General features: G+C 44.2%; 1 protein-coding gene across 1 annotated transcript in view; it reads right to left on the bottom strand.

The window, feature by feature from the left end:
• LOC132427561 (dedicator of cytokinesis protein 5) overlaps positions 1–19,039 on the bottom strand; it is a 110,091-nt gene that overhangs the window by 59,362 nt on the left and 31,690 nt on the right. The window contains exons 13-21 of the mRNA XM_060015190.1: positions 17,365–17,462; positions 17,054–17,143; positions 15,488–15,588; positions 13,572–13,706; positions 9,062–9,173; positions 6,785–6,855; positions 6,078–6,184; positions 3,899–4,035; positions 1,863–1,958 (exon numbers count right to left, since the gene is read on the bottom strand). Of these exons, the coding sequence (XP_059871173.1) occupies positions 1,863–1,958; positions 3,899–4,035; positions 6,078–6,184; positions 6,785–6,855; positions 9,062–9,173; positions 13,572–13,706; positions 15,488–15,588; positions 17,054–17,143; positions 17,365–17,462 (947 nt within the window). The remainder of the gene's footprint in view (positions 1–1,862; positions 1,959–3,898; positions 4,036–6,077; positions 6,185–6,784; positions 6,856–9,061; positions 9,174–13,571; positions 13,707–15,487; positions 15,589–17,053; positions 17,144–17,364; positions 17,463–19,039) is intronic.

The following is a 19,039-nucleotide window of genomic DNA, read 5'->3' as shown; positions in this document are numbered from 1 at the left end:
ATCGAACCTGGGTCCCTGGCAGTGAAAGTGTGGAGTCCTAACCCACTGGACTTCCAGGGAAGACCCAGGAAAGCCATTCTTAATCAGCTTACATAAATTGTAACTCTTCTACCCTAACTCCCCTTATCCCACTCGTTTTTTTCTCCGTAGCACTTATAGCCTTCTAGTACTCTGCCATTTATTTTTTTGTAATTGTTCTTGCTAGAATGTAAGCTTCTCTGAGGTAGTGATTTTTGTCTGTTTTGTTTCCTGATATATCCCCAGCATCTAGAACAGCGCCTGGCTTACAGGAGTTTCTTAATACATATTTGTTGAATAAATGGTTTTTATTTACCACAGCAATTTGGGATAGTTCTTTTTCTATGTCCTCTGATTAAAAATCTAATCAGAGATTTTAGCATCGCAAAAGATGCACCTTTAGTAAAAGATGCTTCATTTTAATGATGATGCAACTCGGCCTTTCAACAGTTACCTCTGGTCTCGATCACACTTTTTATCTGACGTTTCATAGACATAACAGGCGGAGAATAAGAGGCCAGGGCAACACTGACATTTCTAACAGCATGCTAATCCCAAGTTCTTTACATGGTTTTTCCTTGAACCACAAGGGCTGGATGGTACCACAGGGCACCGATTTTTAAGCACACTAAATATCACGGGGAATATGATACGAAGGGGAAAACTGACGTAATCAGAATTCCTCTCACGGTGACTATAGTGCATAGCTGGGAACATAACTCGGTGAGCTGCTGGGGGTGGGCACGGCTGACAGCATGCAAGGCGCCGCCTCCAGGCTGGTTGCCCAGGGTCAAAGCCCACCTCAATCACCTGGTGGTTGTGTAACCTTGCTCGGGTTTTTGCACGTTTCCTCATTTGCACAATGGAGCTTGGCGTGACCTTTCAATGAAGTGCTTAAGATAGTTTCTAGCACACACAGAAAAATAAGCTAACAGTGACTACTACCATTCTCATCACGCTGGCTGGACACACTGATACTATTACTGTTATCATTCTAACAAAGGCAGATCCACATAGAGCATGCGTACACTGAGAATTACAACTAAACTGCTTGAGACAATACAGGAAGTGCTAAATGCAGTCAGCCAAAGCCCTAATTTTCTGCTCACCAAGGCTCACATTTTCCTGAAATAAAATATTAAGCAAATATTGAAAGAGCATTAGGTCGAATGGGTCCCAAGTTCTTAGTCCACCTAGGGTGCCTGCATATCTCAGTGGGTCTCTGCTTTAATATATTATAAGAGGCTTTGGTTTCACCTTCCCTATGAGCAAGGCTCCTTATGATTTGTACTGGCGAGATCCTTTAAAATTTTCCCCCATTTGCCTCCCCTACCTCCCTGGTAGATCATTTTCCCTCAAGAGAAAATCAGCATCAGATTTACTCACAGCTGTAACGAAAGAGTCACTCATCCAGGGGGGCTGTAAAGTTCTAGACCCCATTCATTTCCCGAGGGAGCTATGCCACCCAGCCCGCAGCGCAGACTGGAAACTGGGATGGGAGGGGCCTATGTGAATTTGGTCTCAAGACACTGCTCCTCAAAGCCCCCCAATGGGCAGGTGGGATGGGACACTAAGAAGCTGCAGTGGGGCTTCCCTGGTGGCACAGTGGTTGAGAGTCCGCCTGCCGATGCAGGGGACGGGGGTTCATGCTCCAGTCCAGGAAGATCCCACATGCCGCGGAGCGGCTGGGCCCCATGAGCCATGGCCGCTGAGCCTGCGTGTACGGAGCCTGTGCTCCGCAACGGGAGGGGCCGCAACAGTGAGAGGCCCGCGTACCGCAAAAAAAAAAAAAAATAAAAAATAAGAAGCTGCGGTGGCTGTGTGGTCCCCTGGGCGACACTCACGATGTGGGGAGACTGTCGGCTCATCCCAATCACGGTCCGGTTGATCCTTCGCAGCAGCCGTTCCATTATCAGCTGCACGTGCAGCGCCGTGGGACCCTGAGGGGGAAACAAAGGGATGGACACCACTTCTTCTGACTCAGCTTCACTTTTCTTAAAGAAACCCTGGACTGCTGAGAGTTCTCTTTAACTCTCATTCTGGCTCTTCAGTACAAAGCAATCTCTTGTCCAAAAGGGGGAAACATTGTCACAGAACGATACATAACGTTATTAAGGAATCTGCTGAACATAATTGGTTCTGACATTTAAAAGATGAACGTGGAGATGCAGGGGATGCAGGGGAAGAAAGCTTCTCTAATGACCCAGGTCATCTGGGCTCGCTGAGAGCTCCCTGTAGCCAGCAACTCAACAGTTTCTGGAGACTCCCGCTAGCACGAGGTACTCGGTCCTGATGCTGCGTAGATCAGGCTACCCAGGACAATTTGGCGCATAAGTGGGAAGAAAAAGGCGAAAACATGAAGTTCTTGCTACCTCCTCTCTAGGATGTAAAAAAACAAGAAATTCAAGTCGAGGAGATTGTTATGGACTGATCATTCGCATTCAAAATTCCTGTGCTGAAGCTCTAACCCCTAATGTGATGGTATTTGGAGATGGGGCTTTTGGAGATAGATAATCAGGTCGTGAAGAGAGGGCCCGGGACTGATAGGTTAGTATCCTTATAAGAAGAGACACCTGAGAGCTTGCCCTACCAAGGAAAGGCCGTGTGAGGACACAACGAGAAGGTGGCCATCTGCAGGACAGGAAGAGGGCCTCACCAGGACCCAACCATGCAGGCACCGTGACCTTGAACTTCCAAGCCCCAAGAACTATGAGAAATAAATTTCTGTTGTTTAATCCACCCAGGCTGCAGTATTTTGTTTCGGCAGCTCGAGCAGACTAAGACGGGGATTTACTATTCTGACTCTGTCATGTGTGACCGTGAGCAATTATTTAACTTTGTGGCGCTTCAATTCTCATAGCTGCAAGAAAAGAAAGAAAAGATCCCGTACAGGAATCAGCTGGGCTGATGCGCCCAACAGTGTCTCATGAATGTTCAGTCTTTCTTTCTCCTTCTTTCCTTGTGGTTTGTTGCTATACTCCTTCAGCTCCAACTTATCAATATTCAAGTTGCCTTTTCAAAGTCTTTACCCATTATTGCTTCTTGACAGATATTTGAATCTCCTGCTTAATGCTTCCAACAACTAGATCACTGCTATTTATGTAATTTTATTAAAACACCAAGTATCGGTAGCGTCCCCTCTCTCCCACCCTCCCTTCTTTCCTTCCTTGCTTTTTATTATTTCTCTGCTTGCTTCCTATTTCTTTAAATGAAAGTGATTCATAACACCCGCCTCTCTGTAGGAACCTGGGTGCCGTGTAGCCATCATGGGGGGTAGTGACTATGGTTTGTGTTCGACTGAAAACATTCTGCAAAGTTCTCCAGCCTCTTGAGTGGAGGCTATGACAGGTCTATCTCTAGAACATGGAAAATCCAGGCAGTGTGGCCCCAGGTTTTTTGAGGGGGAGGAGATGAGGTGAGATTTAAAAAAAAAAAAACACACATCATTTCTACTAGGCTCCAGAAGGAAGGATCAGTTTCAGAGAGAACATAAAATGAGAACTTCTCAGAAGCTCCGGTAGATCTACAATAGTGGTGTCAGGTATCAGAGGTATAACAGGGTAGAGCTTTCTACCTAACAAGTCTAAACAGGGCTCTGGATCTGAAAAGTCCTCAGCAGGATCTCAGTGATAGGCCAACTGGGCCAATCAGGAAAATCAACCAGTAGCAGCCCCAGCAGTAGGTGGATCTCCCTGGACCTAGATTTGCATGACAGAGTCTAGCCGGGAGAAGCCTCTCTAAACACCTCTAAAATGGGTGCAGCCTGCCCCAGCGCCCAGGTTCTCAACTGCCTGGGACTAGGAGAGCCATGCAGTGGTTCCTATCCCAGGCCATGGGACCAGTGTACGCTCTGCTCTGCATCAGCGACTCTTTGACTCACCACATCCTTCCTGTCCAGAACTTCCAGGAGGTAGCTCAGAAGCTGCGAGCTGGCCTCATGGTCAGGCTTGCTGGAGTTGTCGTCTAATTGGCCGCTGAGCTGGTCTATCAGCAGAGGCAACAACACGTCTCTGCACTCTGAGGGGGAAAATGCAGACCACTCACCAGCTGTAGGAGTGCCCCCCCGAACTGCCTGGCTCCTTCCTGCAACTCCCTCTCTGCCTGTCCCCCCAGCTCCCAGCTCTGCACTCAGCCCTGCAGGGGCTCCTCCAGGCCACCGAGGAGCACGCGGTTTTAGGCACGGAACTTTAGCCCAGTACCTTGACCTTAAAAACAAAGAAAATCCCACCTATTGTGGGTCCACGTAGCCAAATGTTTAAAGTATTTAACAATTTCTTTAGCTTTTTTTTTTTTCTAAAAAAAGGCCAACTTGGGAATTCCCTGGTGGTCCAGTGGTTAGGACTCCACGCTTCCACTGCAGGGGGCATGGGTTTGATCCCTGGTCAGGGAACTAAGATCCCGTAAGCTGCACAGCACAGCCAAAAAAAAAAGCCAACTTGATACTTGCAAGCTAAGTCATATGAAACGAATAAACTAAGCAAGGTATATGCTTTTAATTTTTTTGAAACGTTCCGCCTAATGGAGAAAATGTACTCGAAAATTCCTATGAATACTGAGCTCCACCAGCACATCTCAGTGTTTCACAGACATTCTGTTCATGCTTTCGCAGGCACGTGGACTTCATAAAGTAAGGTATTATCTTCCTACTATGTCTTCCTTCTGAGATCTTTCACAATGATAAAATATCATTCTGATGAGTCCAGACATTCTGGGCACTAACAGAAACGACTGTGAAGGGTGACAATACTTCCTCTGTTGGAATCCTCCAGGGCATCCTTGCTCTTCTGCTCAAACAATGCACCTTTGTTGTCTCATTTATGGTTTATGCATCCTTAGAGGCAGAGGGAATCACAGCGTAGTAAGAGGTTGACTGGTATTAAGTTTTCCACTTGAGAGCACTCACTAGCTTTCTGCACTCCCGCGACTGGGTCCTTGGAACAGCTGAAATGTCTAAGCACAAATTCTGAGGCTCAGAAGAGGTCAGAGCCAAAAGACGTGCTGATATGATCTAGTTCAAGTCCCTCCTTCCATAGAAACAGAAGCTGAGACTTAGAGAAGGTCCCTCATTCGTCCAAAGTTACGTAACTAGCCAGGGGCAAGGCTAGAAGGGTTCTCCCACCAACAACTCACTCAACTTTTCCTATTTCTGAGGTGTCCTGCCAGTCCTCAGACCCTCCAGCCGATACACACAGCATGAGTCACCCTCTGGGACTCCCTGACCTGGTGGTGGTTTCAAAAGAAGCTCCCACAGCTGCCCCACCCTAGCGAGTCTTGGGTTTACTGGGAAAGAACCAGGTATTGGACCTCTTTCCTATGTCAACTTTGGGACAGGAACACAGTGATTTCCACCTGGTGGCTATGTGCTTGACTCTAGTTACAAAATGAAGAGTCTTTTATCAGTGGAAGAGTGTTCTCCTCTCCGCTCCCAGCGGTATGACGCTAGTCTGGCTCTCCTACAGCTCCCCCCAAAACCTCTCTGATTTATAGTGATTGCCAGTTTCCATGGTGTAAGTCCTTCTGCCATGGTCACTCTTCAGCCACTAAGATGACATGACTGGGCACGGAGTCGAGAAGAGATGTGCATAACCAGCTCCGCCGAGCCAGTATAAGTGGCATGCAGTCCATCACTTCCCTACAGCATCACGGCATCACTGCCCCATAACATCACTGCCCCATGGCATCACTGCCTGCCCCAGCCCCTGGTTACTGGCGTTATACTCTAAGTCAAAGGAGATGCATTTGTTTAAAAGGACCGTCTTTACTGCTTGCCTGTTACTTTATGGGGTTCCTATTTTGAGGACAAAGTTTGCTAATTAATGAAACACGAGTTCAAATTAAAGATGAAAGAACACATGATTTTGCTCTTTCAGGAACTACGGGAATGCTGAACTGACTTCACCTTCTCCTTAAAACTGGTTTCCCAGGAGGTCCTCAAGTACCAGCAAACGATTGGCAAGGACATTATTGACATTAAAAAAAAAAAAAAAAAAAGGCAGTGTTGGCTGAAGAAGACACAAGACCGGGATTTCTGTAAGCCGCAGTTTTTGGTGGAGACTCACCCGACTGCCGGAAAAGATTGCTCTCTACTATCTTGGTCATGCAGTTCAGTTTCTGGCGCACTAACTGGTTGTCAGGGATGCTCTGAATGAACTTGCAGAAGAGTACGCTGCAAGAGAAACCCCAGTAGTCACTGTTTTCATTCTGCCGAGTTCAAGGGAGCATTACGCTCTTCCCCTCTACTGGGAAATTATTTACGCGTGGACAGGTTTACCTGGAATTCTCTCCACAATGACCTGAGAGTCTGTCTCTAGGAAGCAAAGGAGAGGCTCTATTCCGTGCCCACTCCAGGGCTCAGCCTGGGAGCTAAGTCAGCCTAAACTGGCAAATTAGTCAGGTCCGTCACTGCTTTGCAGACCTACCTTCACCCTCAACTTCTGCAAAAGTCTTTTCGGGCTACCTCCACCCCAGTGTCCATCACCATCTGACTCGGCATTTCGGGGGTACTTAGATATAGGGCTGGAAGCGTATTATTATGTACTTTTTTCTGTAGTTAATTTTATGTCTGTGTGTCTCGTTTCCCTGGAGAAAGTGCAAACCTAGCCGAGGGACTGGCTTTGTGTCTTCTTTTATGGTTTCCACAGAAATGAGCACAAAAAGGTGTCCGGTCAATACGTGTTAGAAGAATCACAGCATGTGTAGCCGCCTGAGCTCAAGCCAGCAGGGGAGCTGCTTCTCTGTTAAGAAACAAATGTTTTTGGCTATTTACCTGAGCTCAACTGGATCAAACACAAGTTTGACGTCATTAATGATGCTGGGAAGGTACTTCAAGGCTGCCCCCTGCAAGAAAAACATCGAAGGCATATTCAGTTGCCAAGCAGGACAAATACAGAATTTCCTGCTTGATCCCAGGAAGAAACGACTGATGCTGGGATCCTGAACAGGGAACTGGACACAGACACTCTCGCAATGAAGAAGAAAGCTGATGTTGCTCTACACGATCTCCCAGGATCTTTTTCCTGAAAAGTCCAGAGGCACAGCTTTCTGCCCTCACCACCCAAGAGCCACTGTCCATTTAGAATTCAGTTTTCTACCCAAGGAAGTAGTTAAAAATCTGGACATCTCCCTCACAAAGTTGCCATAGAGAGCAAAAAAGAAAGCTCGAACTTGAGTCTTTAGGGATTACATATTTTACCTCAAAAAACGGATAATGATGAAGATGATGGGGACGACGGGCTTCTGGGAAGAAGGGGAGCCCTAAGAGTAAAGCCTGTTGCTTGAATCATCATCAGGATCAACTGGCTGAACTCACAGGGTCCAGAAATGCCATTCAAGGGACGTCTAAAAGGGTAGCTTGTCATCTTTGGTGAAACGACCATTTAGGTCTTCTGCCCGTTTTTTGATTGGGGTGTTCTGACATTGAGTTGTATGCGCTGTCTATTTTGGAAAGTAACCCCTTGTTAGTCGCACTGTTTGCAAATATTTTCTCCTAGTCTGTCAGTTACCTTTTCGTTTTCTTTATGGTTTCCTTTGCTGTGAAAAAGCTTTTAAGTTTGATTAGGTCCCATTTGTTTATTTTTGCTTTTATTTCTTTTGCCTTGGGAGACTGATCTACGAAAATATTGCTACGATTTATGTCAGAGAATGTTTGGCCTATGTTCTCTTCTAGGAGTTTTACGGTGTCATAGATTATATTTAGGTCTTTAAAACAGGCACATGAAAAGATGCTCAACATCGCTAATTATTAGAGAAAAGCAAATCAAAACTACAATGAGGCATGACCTCACACCGGTCAGAATGGCCATGATCAAAGAGTTTACAAATAATAAATGCTGGAGGGGACGTGGAGAACAGCGAACCCTCTTACACTGTTGGTGGGAATGTAAATTGGTGGAGCCAATTTTTATGGAAAACAGTATGGAGGTCCCTTAAAAAAACTAAAAATAGAGTTACCATATGATCCAGCAATCCTAATCCTGGGCATATATCCAGAAAAGATGAAAACTCTAATTTAAAAGATACAGACACCCCAATGTTCATTGCAGCACTATTTACAATAGCCAGGACATGGAAGCGACCTAAAGGTCCATTGACAGGTGAATAGATAGAGAAGATGTGGTACATATACACAATAGAACACTCCAGAGCAGTAAAAAAGAATGAAATAATGCCATTTGCAGCAACGTGGATAGACCGAGAGATTATCATACTAAGCAAAGTCAGGAAGAGAAAGACAAATATCATATGATATCACTTATATGTGGAATCTAAAAAATAATACAAATAAATATATTTATAAAACAGAAACAGACTCACAGACATAGCAAACAACCTTATGGTTACCAAAGGGGAAGAGAAGGGAGGGATAAATTAGGAGTATGAGATTAACAGATATACACCACGGTATATAAAATAAACAACAAGGATTTACTGTACAGCACAGGGAACTATATTTGACATCTTGTAATAACTTATAATGAAAAGAATTTAATATATACATACACACACACATATATATATTTGAATCACTGTGCTGTACACCAGAAACTAACACAGTATTGTAAATCAAATCTACTTCAATAAAAATAAAATAAATAAATAGCTAGCTTGTCTTTGGCAAACCAACATTTGACAATACAAGGGTACATAAAAGTTAAAATAAAGGGATTTCCCTTTACTTTCTATAAGTCATTCTAAAATTAACAAGTTTTCCACGAACTAACTAGGATTAATTTTCTTTTATCTCCCACCATGGCCAGTTCTATGTTGCCCCAGAATATCCTCACCGACAGCATTAAGAGTTACTCAAGGGGGCTTCCCTGGTGGTGCAGTGGTTGAGAGTCTGCCTGCCAATGCAGGGGACACGGGTTCGTGCCCCGGTCCGGGAAGATCCCACATGCCGTGGAGCGGCTGGGCCCGTGAGCCATGGCCGCTGAGCCTGCGCATCCAGAAGCCTGTGCTCCGCAATGGGAGAGGCCACAACAGTGAGAGGCCCACATACCGCAAAAAAAAAAAAAAAAAAAAAAAAAAAGTTACTCAAGCTGACCTTGATCTTGACAGCTTCCTCCAGAGGCCTGTCCATCAGCATATTGAAAGCGAGAAATAACTGGCGGATTGAATTACTAAATTCATCTCCATCTTCACTTTGGCCATAAAATCTTCAGAGAAAAAAAGAGAAGGCGGGAAAAGAAAAAAAGAGAGAGAAGGAGGTCAGATTCTCCATCTTTAAAAGAAGTTTTCCAACAGATTTGTTGCCTACACAATGCTGGAAGCCCATGCCTCACTGGTCACCTCTTTACACCGTGCACAGAGGAGTCACACGTGCTCTTAGGTGGTTCAGGAAGGGACCCAGTAGCTGGGAAGTTATCCCCACCTGGACAAAAGGAAGGTAGTGATTTGTACGTAAAGTCCTACAACAGAGCTCTCCCACTGTCCCCCTGAAGCTGTCTGAAGGCCAGTCTTGGTGATGTCCTCCAGCCTAGTGGCGTGCGGGCATTTCCGGCACAGAGCGGGGAATGGCTGGAAGCAGCTTTGCCTCAAGTAGCAGATAAGCCCTGCATGCAAACCTACCATCCTCAGCTCATTAGCAGAATGTCCAGCAAGCAGGGGACTCCCCGTCCAGCTACCTTCCCTGACAGCCCAGTCCTGCCACCTCCACGCCTCCCCTCCTGCCTCTCTCTCCTCTTCTGATCTTTGTGTCTAATCGCTCTGCCATTTGAATCATTCTGTCTCACCGCAACAAGCCCTGATCATTTGCGTTCAAGTTCCAGACAAGGGGTAGAGAAGCTGCTCAACCTAGAAACGTTCTGAGCCCAACCCAGGCTGCAAGTCCAGTTAGCATCCTTCTATCCACTGAACTGGCCACGCTGGTGCCGACCTGCCTCTAGGACAGCGTCGTCCCAGGACACGGGCTGCCTTGGTCTTTGCTTATTCCTGCTTGTTTGATTAAAGTACGCTATCAACTGAAAAGTTGGTTCTTTCTCATAAGTAGAAATCAGAAGGTCTTTGGCCCATTTCTCAGAAACACAAAAGTCCCCAAATTGTAGTCAAAGTGCATTTACACTGGGTGGCAATCTTATCACCAACTGTCAAGAGTAGGGATGGTTTGAACTTAGAATTTTATACACACACTCAAATACATACGTACACACATATACATATTTACATTAGTCTCCTCCGTGCACCTGTATCTTATATGGTACTCATGGAATATGAACTTCTCAGAAAATTATCCAATCAGAGGGTTTCTGCTAATCTTCCATTCATCCATTTTGCAGAACTTTAGAAAAGAACTTTATTTGCAATTGAGTCCACAAAGTATATCAAAATTAACATACCCAGAACAGAACTCACTTGTTTTTCCTCTTCACCTTTAAATAGCCCACGTCTTGGCAAAGAGCACCCCAAACCTAGAAGTTATTTACAGTTCTTCCCCTTCTCCCATTCTCCCACCAAATCTAACAGCAAGTCCTATTCTCTCTTCCCGCTAAATCAGTCCACTCTCTGCGTCTCCTCAGAGACAGAGCCACTGTATCTCACATTTGAACTATAACCGCCTATTCAGTGGTCACCCAGGTTTCACTCTTAACCCTTGATAATCCACTTTCCACCCAAGAGATGAGATGATTATGTAAAATGTAAGCCAGATTCCACTACTTCTCTAACTGAAACCCTTCAGTGGCTTCCCGAGACCCCTGGAATGAAATCCGAACTCCTTGCTGTGACCTAGAAGGCCCCCATTACGCACCCGCCTGCCAGGCTCCATCCTCCCATTCCCAGTCTCCACGGTCCAGCAACGTTGGCTTCTCATGATTCTTTAGCTGTTCATGTTCACTGCAATTCTCTTCCCTGAGATCTTCAGAGGCTATCTCCCCATCTTTCAGTTTCAACTCAAACCCCAGCTCCTGGAGAGGCCTCTCCCACCAGCTCAGCTCAGGGAGCCTTCCCTGGTCACTGTCACACCAACATCTTTCCTCCTAGCTCTTATCCATCTGAGATGATCTTGTGGGTTTCTTTCTTTATTATATGCCTCCCTGGCCTCGATGTAACCCACAAGCACCATCAGAGCAGGAACTTTGTCTCATCTGCTGCTAGATCCCAAGATCTAGTAGCAGATCCCCAGATCTAGGGCTAGGAGGGAAGGCATTGATATGACGGTGACCAGGGAAGGCTGTTTGAGCTGAGCCGGTGGGAGAGGCCTCTCGGGAACTGGCATCTGGGCAGGAACAGCTAAAGAATCAAGAGAAGCCAATGTTGCTGGAGGGCCTAGAGCAACAGCTGGCACCCTATCGCTGTGACTTTAAAAAAGGGACTAATACGACTGAGCTTCTCAATGTCCTATTGTGTCTATCAAATCCAAGCAATCAGAGAATGCAGACTACCAGACCCTCTATCCCAGATCAAGCTCTTCTTTAGAATGGGAAAACATCAGGGGAAAAAATAACCGTAAACAGGCCATTAGGGACTAAGTTCAACACAGCCGCTCTCTTAGTTCATCTCATGGGTTAATTAACTTGGCTTTTCCATTGGTATCATGCAATCTGATGGTGAAAATGATGGCCCAGATGCAACGCAACATTATGAAGGGTAAAAGAGCTAGTGGATCGTAAGTGGAAAATGTTTTTAAAATTTCCTCAATTAAGGTTTTTTTCTTTTTATGTTTTTTGGTTGTTTGTTTTGGCCGTGCCCGTGGCATGCGGGATCTTAGTTCCCCAACCAGGGATCGAACCCATGCCCCCTGCAGTGGAAGCGCAGAGTCTTAACCACTGGACTGCCAGGGAAGTCTCTCTTTTTATGTTTTTATGAGGATCTTTATTGCTGGACATCAGGGTTTGCTATACAAACTTTCAGGTAAGGGAATATTCCCTCAGTAGGACACCCTAACTGAATACGTGGAAATTCAACATAATTACAAAACACAAAGATCCAACTATAAAAGACCACCTGGAGAAAAGCGGGGACTACAGAGGCTGTGCATATGCTCTGAGTTGGGCGAACACTGACTGCTTCTACGAGGGAAGGAGGAGCTGTCATTCGTCCAACTCAACTTTTAAGTCATTGAACATGTTTAAAAACAGTAAAAATGTACAAATTCATTGTAGAAACTTTAAAAATGCAGAAAGGATAAAAACTAAACCTACTTAAAGCCCTCTTATCTACAGTGTACTCATATCTAACCGGTGTCCAATCCTGAAATATTTTTGAAATGAGATCATATTACACTTATGTCTTCTACCTTAGTTTTATTATTTAAGAACCTATCAGGGTTATCCTACCTCATTAACATACCCTACATTTGAAAGGGCTGAATGTACATACTTTAACATTCCTTTTTGTTTATACCTGATGGATTTTTTTTCCATTAGATAGATTTTTAGATGGGGTATTACTGGACAAATGTGATATCTTCCTTTGCTCTGTGTGTGTTTGATTTTTATTCACAGTGCCAAATTTCTGTCCTTAAGAATTTATCTTCCTATCAGCAATAAAACACAGGGCCAATTTTTGTCCAATCTCACCAAAGGATAAAGATTTTTCATCGTTATTAAATGTGCAGGTAAAGATGGTGTGTGTGTATCGCATTTTAATAGTATAAATTTCTTTTTAAATTTAACTGACCATTTGAAGTTTTCTTTTGTAAATTATGTTTTTATTTTGTAGTAAGGATATTTACCATTCTTTAGTTGATTTTTAAGAGCCTTTAATTAGTAAATCTACTGACCTTTGAACTGTACTATAAGTTACAAGTTTTTTTTCCATGTTAATTGTTGGCCTTTAATTTTATGAGTTTTTTAAAAACACAAAGTTAAGAAAATACACATGCTCAAATCTCAGGCTTGAAATCCTCTTACCTACAGCTTTACTCGTATTAACATATTAGCACGTTATCTACCTAGTTTCCAAACCTGCCTTAGAAAAATATTTTAACAGTTTGGAAATCCAGCTATTATTGAAGGGTAGAGATGGCACTGGAGTTGTGGGCATTCCCAGAAGAGTTATTTCCTCATTCTTGACTTCTATTGTTTTTGATGGAACGATTATTCTAGATCCAAACTGGGAATTATCGTATCTCTGGGGCTTAGTTTTCCCAGGTACCTAAGCCTGGTGTCAGCAAAGAAACACACACCTCAGGAAACAACTCCTCCAATCAATTGTCACTACTGTCCATCTACTCCCAACAACAGCTCATGATCCTAGCTTTATACACCCAACATCATCATGAAGCCCGTCGCTATATTAAATACAATCTCATCACAGGAACCTGACTTCCTAGTTATTGTCGCCAACAAAGACTTTCAGTAAGTTGCACATTGTAGCCACCTGCATCCCTAAGTCCTGCTGTCACTACTGCCCTAGAAATTCTGCTGATCCAAAAGGACGTCACATGAAACTTCTTTAACGGTTGTGTAGTGCACCCTCATCTTCACCCTGAAGTTCTGAAATTTGTTAGTTCCATGACCCAGCTGCTCACAGAGCTGAACATGAGCATAAGGACTAAGGAAAAATATGGGAAGAGAGGATGGAGAGCGTCAACACTGTATTACAGTCACCATTACCTCAAGTACAGCACTCTAGATTGGATGATGAACCTAAACAAGTACTTTAAGGCTTTCAAAGCAGCGAAACGCAATTCCGTCTTGCTGGAGTCATCTGCATTCGCCACGTAAAAGTTCAGTACCTTGGAGAGTTTCCTGGAAAGGACAAGAAGGAGAAAAATGTCAATGGGGCACAGTGGTACTCTGGGGTTTGGGGTATGCTATATAGAAGGGAACTTGGCCTCCTGGGGAAGTAGAAATCACAACTATAGTAATTATTTCTTCTAGAATATGCCCTGAACAGGGAAGTTAAGTCCTTCGTAGTTTAGTTTTCTCATTGCGGTCTAGGCTTGCAGCTTCCCTTCTGCTTAGAAATAAGGGGTGATTTCTTTCCCTTCGCAGGATTTTAAAAAATGATCAAGAAATCAAAGACTTGAAGGGACTCGAATCATGAGTATATTTTAATCTCTGGCATGCTATACAGACATGTTCAGGTGTTTCTGTAAGGGAGGGACTGTCTGCCAAAGGTAGTCAGTCACCTTAAAAGCAGTCTAATTCCCTCCAGTCTGCCCCAGCTGTTTGGGATCCATAAACTGGAGCCAGATGGAAACTCTACCGAGTGTGGAAAGAAGAGCAACCCATGGTTCTGAGCATCTGATCACATGAAACTGCTCTGGGACTTTTAGGTTGTTCTTTGTGTCGTTCCAGAGTCTCTGGACTAGGCGTTGTCGTAATCTTGGGCTATCTCACATTTTTGAGGGCACTGATATTTTGAACTTTCCTTCTGGGAATCTCTGAGTTTTCCTAATATTAAGAAAAATTCACAGGAATCATGTGGAATTGATCCATTCTTGCAAATAAACCCAGATTACCAGAAACACACCACCTGGAGCGCTGCATTTGGCTCTGTGTAATAAACACCCAATGATAGGATTTCATCTCTTGTAGCTGCTGCCTACTTAGAAAGTGAGGCTATAGGGTGGAAAGAGCCCTGTCACTGGTGTATCTGCTGCTTCCCCCAACCCAGCGGGCATTACATCCATTGTGTTAATTGGGGATTATGCCACATGACACCTCTTCTAGGTCACTTATGTTTTATTACATGTCTGGACCTTTATGCAAATAAAACTGAGAACTTTCTTGTTTAGTTCAGAAAAAGCCATGAGGGATCAATGATCTCAATGACAGAGCAGGTCAGCAGCACTTGGCACCAGCTGGCATAAGCCACCGTCAGAAAGATCTTTGCCATCTCAACTCTGTTCCAGTCACTGTCACGCTGCTCTGCACAACAACCAGGATGCAAGGCGCGGGGTGACAGGCCACATCCAACGGCACGATGAGCTGAGCACTGCAGGGCAAAGCTCAGAAGGAACATTAGTCAGGGGCTCATAAACCAAAGACAGAAAGAAAGCTGCACTTTGGGAAAGGTGGAGACCACGCCCTCTTACGTAAAAGAAAAAAAATTAAATCTTCTCATAACCTCTAAGTAATAAATTCTACAAAGCATTTGCGGCGTACAGCTGAGGGAACGACCCTCAGTTCTATCACATGTCGTCCCGCTTCATCCTCTGTTTGATCCCAGCGGGGCTCATGCCGATCCCACTGACACCCACCTCCGAAGATCCTGGATGGGGTCCCCTGTCCTGGACTGTGCTCCTAACAGCTTCAACGCCTCACCTAGAGATGCTCTGGATTCTTAAAGAAGTACAGCCTCATCTCTTCCGTAACTTCCCAGAAAGCGGGGCCTTGAATGTAATCCCTTTGCCATGGTTAGAATAGTTAGACGGTTCCCACTCTCCCCAGGGAAGCTTAGAACAAGGTTCTGCGCTTCGAGGCAGGGGTACTCAGCTCACGTCCCTCTGGTTTCTCAACAACCCGGTCCCAAGAGCACGAACCCGACAACCCAGCCACAAGCCCTGCCCGGACCTGGTACTTACACATAGGCCAGAGTGGCACTGAAGTGCTTGTAGATGTAGGTCTCCAGGACGGGATTGAAATGCTGGAATTTGATGTCGCCTATCAGTGAAATAATAAACACCTGCCAAAGGTGGAAAACATAAATAGTAGCACAGCACAACCCCCGGCATTCCGTCACAAGCTGGAGCTGAACATCTGGGGCTTGCTTTTCCTTCTTGATCGTTACGGTAGCATTCCCATGTGACTATTCCAGAGCTGAGGTCAAGTCTCGGGGTTTCTTTGTATTTAGCACAAACAGAGAGGGACCATGAAGTGTCAGGCACTGTGCTAAATGCTGTGAGGAAACCAGTATAAGCCAGCACCCCTAGCCTCGGAGAGCTGACTGCCTCAGAGAGAGGGCAGCGCCCAGGTAACCAAGTCGGGGAAGAAACTGGGATGAGAGGGGGAAGGGTGTGGGGAAGGGTTTCCCATGGGAATAGTAAACACGAACCCAAGGGTGCAGCTAATGAAATACTGCAGGGCATCCGTCTCCTCAGCGCAGTGTGGGTGCCCCCAATAACTGAAGTCACCAGACTTTTGAGTCTCAATTTTCCGCTCATGTTAACTCTTATCACTACCGGACACAGAATCTACTGATACAAATAACTGCTTTGCACCTAGCTGTGATAGAAGAGAGCAAAAGATGGGGCACCTTCCACACATGCCCGTTGCCAGCTGCTCTGTCCCACGGGAATCTATCTCCAGACCTTCTCCCATGGAGTCATTACCATAGACTCTCTTGCCCATAAACCTGGCCAGGTGCGATCGCAGCTGGGGGCATTTTTCTCTTTGTCTTACATCCTTAAGTGTCAACATCCTAAACTCTTCTTCAATCTACCAGTCTCTGCAAGTTGATGAATGACCTGAAGCTGCAATTTACCTTCCTCCTTCTTTGCTGCAACATTCAGGGAAAACTCTGCCCTGAACTTGAACCCCAACAATCAGAAAACGATGCTTAAGTTTGGATGTGTCAGCTTCCGCCACTCCACTGCCATCTCTGACCTTCCCAGAGTCCGATATCCCCTCTCCTTCTTTGGATTTCCGGTCTTGGAATGGGTTGCATGTTTTAGTACTTTGTGTGACAATTTGAATTGTCTGCTGGGTTGCGTACTGTACATAATGAGACCAAGACTCATCTCTGACTTGCAAATTCAGTCTCCCTTGCAAGAACGCACAAGGACGCGCATACACAACAAACCACAGTCGTCTTTGTTAACGGTATCTCCTGGTTTAGGACCAGACAATTTTAAAGCGAGTTAAAGGGATTCCTGATTTCAAACGTAATAAAACAGCTTGTTTTCCCTAATGAGAAAGAGAAAGCTTATCAAAAGGGAAGATCTAACAGGAAACAAAGCCATAAACGTCTTGACTATAAGTCAATTGTATCTAATGTTACTTGTGGGAATGTAGCCTCGAGAAATCATCAGAGAATTGTATACAAATACATATGCAGGGACCTATGCATCACAATTATTTATAATACTGAACTATCAAAAACCACACACAGTTGTGAGAACAAACACTAGATAATATGTGTAACTGCTTACCAGTGCATCGAACACAAGGAAGTCATATGCTTCATCGTCTGACATTTCCATCATTATGTTAAAAAGTGCGTCTAGCGTATCTTGCAAAAACTGAAGATAAGAAAAAGAGAGAGGTTGTTTGGCTCCAGACTGAAGAAATTCGGGGCTAATTAGGTTTCAACAGAATAGGTTTAAAAATAGCATTTTCCTAAAAATTGGCACACTTGCTTCCCAATTTAGACAAGTTTTATGTTTACACTCATCGGTTTAATTTAAAATATTGAACTAAGGATGCAGTGGCTGTAGTCCTAACTGTGAATATATAAACATACCTTAACAATTTCTCCTCCATCCACCTCCATTAACTTCTTTAAGTTGTGTTTAATGTTCTGAGGGTTCGAACGCCAATTTAACAAGCCTAACAGGTCAACTAGGAGGAACAACCACAAACCATAAACGTTAGACACGGATTAGCAGAGCAACGCATACCATTTCAGGACACAGTGACAGCGCTCTCTAGAAAAGATCGTTGCTCCTAACGGTGGCTAATACCTTATGCAGCCTTTTAATTTACTGCCTCCTACCTAAATCAGAGAAAACCCTGGGGTCTTCTTTCCTTCTTCAGAGGAAAAAAACCAACCACAAGGGCTTCCCTGGTGGTGCAGTGGCTGGGAGTCCGCCTGCCGATGCAGGGGACACGGGTTCGTGTCCTGGTCTGGGAAGATCCCACATGCCGCGGAGCGGCTGGGCCCGTGAGCCATAGCCGCTGAGCCTGCGCTCCGCAACAGGAGAGGTCACAGCAGTGAGAGGCCCGCGTACAGCAAAAAAAAAAAAAAAAAACCAAACAAAAACAAAAACCAACCACAAATGTACAAGAACATAAAATGATGCCCGAATAGAACTCACGTCTCTCATATAAGACATCACAGCCTTACCGATGAAACACTTAAATAACCTTCCTACCTTTAATTTGCTGCATTGCTTAATTTGTCCCTTGTCACTATGTGTGTCTCAGTGGATACAGAGGGGAAAATAAAAACTTATATATGTGCATTGATTCATTTAAATATCATACCCACGCTGTAGAGCAGATTTTATTTATTTTTTTTTACCTTAAAAGATTTTTTTTTATATTGGAGTATAGTTGATCTACAATGTTGTATTAGTTTCAGGTGTACAGCCAAGTGACTTAGTTATACCTATATAAACATGTATTCTTTTTCAGACTCTATTTCCCATATAGATTATTACAGAGTATTGAGTAGAGTTCCCTGTGCTATACAGTAGGTCTTTGTTGGTTATCTGTTTTATATATAGTAGTGTATATATGTTAATCCCAACCTCCTAATTTATCCCTCCCCCTGACCTTCCCCCTTCGGTAACCATAGAGAAGATTTTTATTTGTTCCATTTTTGAGATGAGGAAACTGAGGTTTTGTGAAATTAAATTACTTGTCTTAGGTCACACAACTGCCAGGGAGTGGTATGAATGGAATTTAATGAGATTTATCTGATTCCCAAAAACCATGTCCTTGCTACTCTGTCATACTGCCTCTCCAGAGTTCTTCAAAGAAGTAAACAGATGAGCAGATCAGATGGTTTGCTATCTTGAAAAGAAGGCAGAACAGATGAATGGTCCTTAGCGTACGTCTGGGACAAAAGTCTTGAGGTGTTTTTGGATCTAAAAATGCAGAATTTGGGATCTTTAAGTCCCTTCCAGCTTTAATGTATGTCTAGATACTAAAAGTGAAATGACAGGGAAACAAAGCAGGCAGATGGACTGTTACTTCTTTATCGTTTTGTTTAGTGCATCATTTTACTATTTACAGAGCATTAGCTAGTAAAAGTAGCAATACGTACTTTTTAATCAATGGATTTGTAGAAATATATATTTACAAGCAGCTGAAAATGTACTCTGTTCATTAGAACAGTCAATTTGCCTCACTTTTTGCGGCCCGCGTACCGCCAAAAAAAAAAAAAAAAGTGGGGAAAAAAAAAAACTAGACTA

The sequence above is a fragment of the Delphinus delphis genome, chromosome 6, assembly GCF_949987515.2.
Source record: "Delphinus delphis chromosome 6, mDelDel1.2, whole genome shotgun sequence".
Lineage (NCBI taxonomy): Eukaryota > Metazoa > Chordata > Mammalia > Artiodactyla > Delphinidae > Delphinus > Delphinus delphis.
Note: the sequence above shows the minus strand (reverse complement) of the source record. Positions and strands in the feature narration are given on the sequence as shown.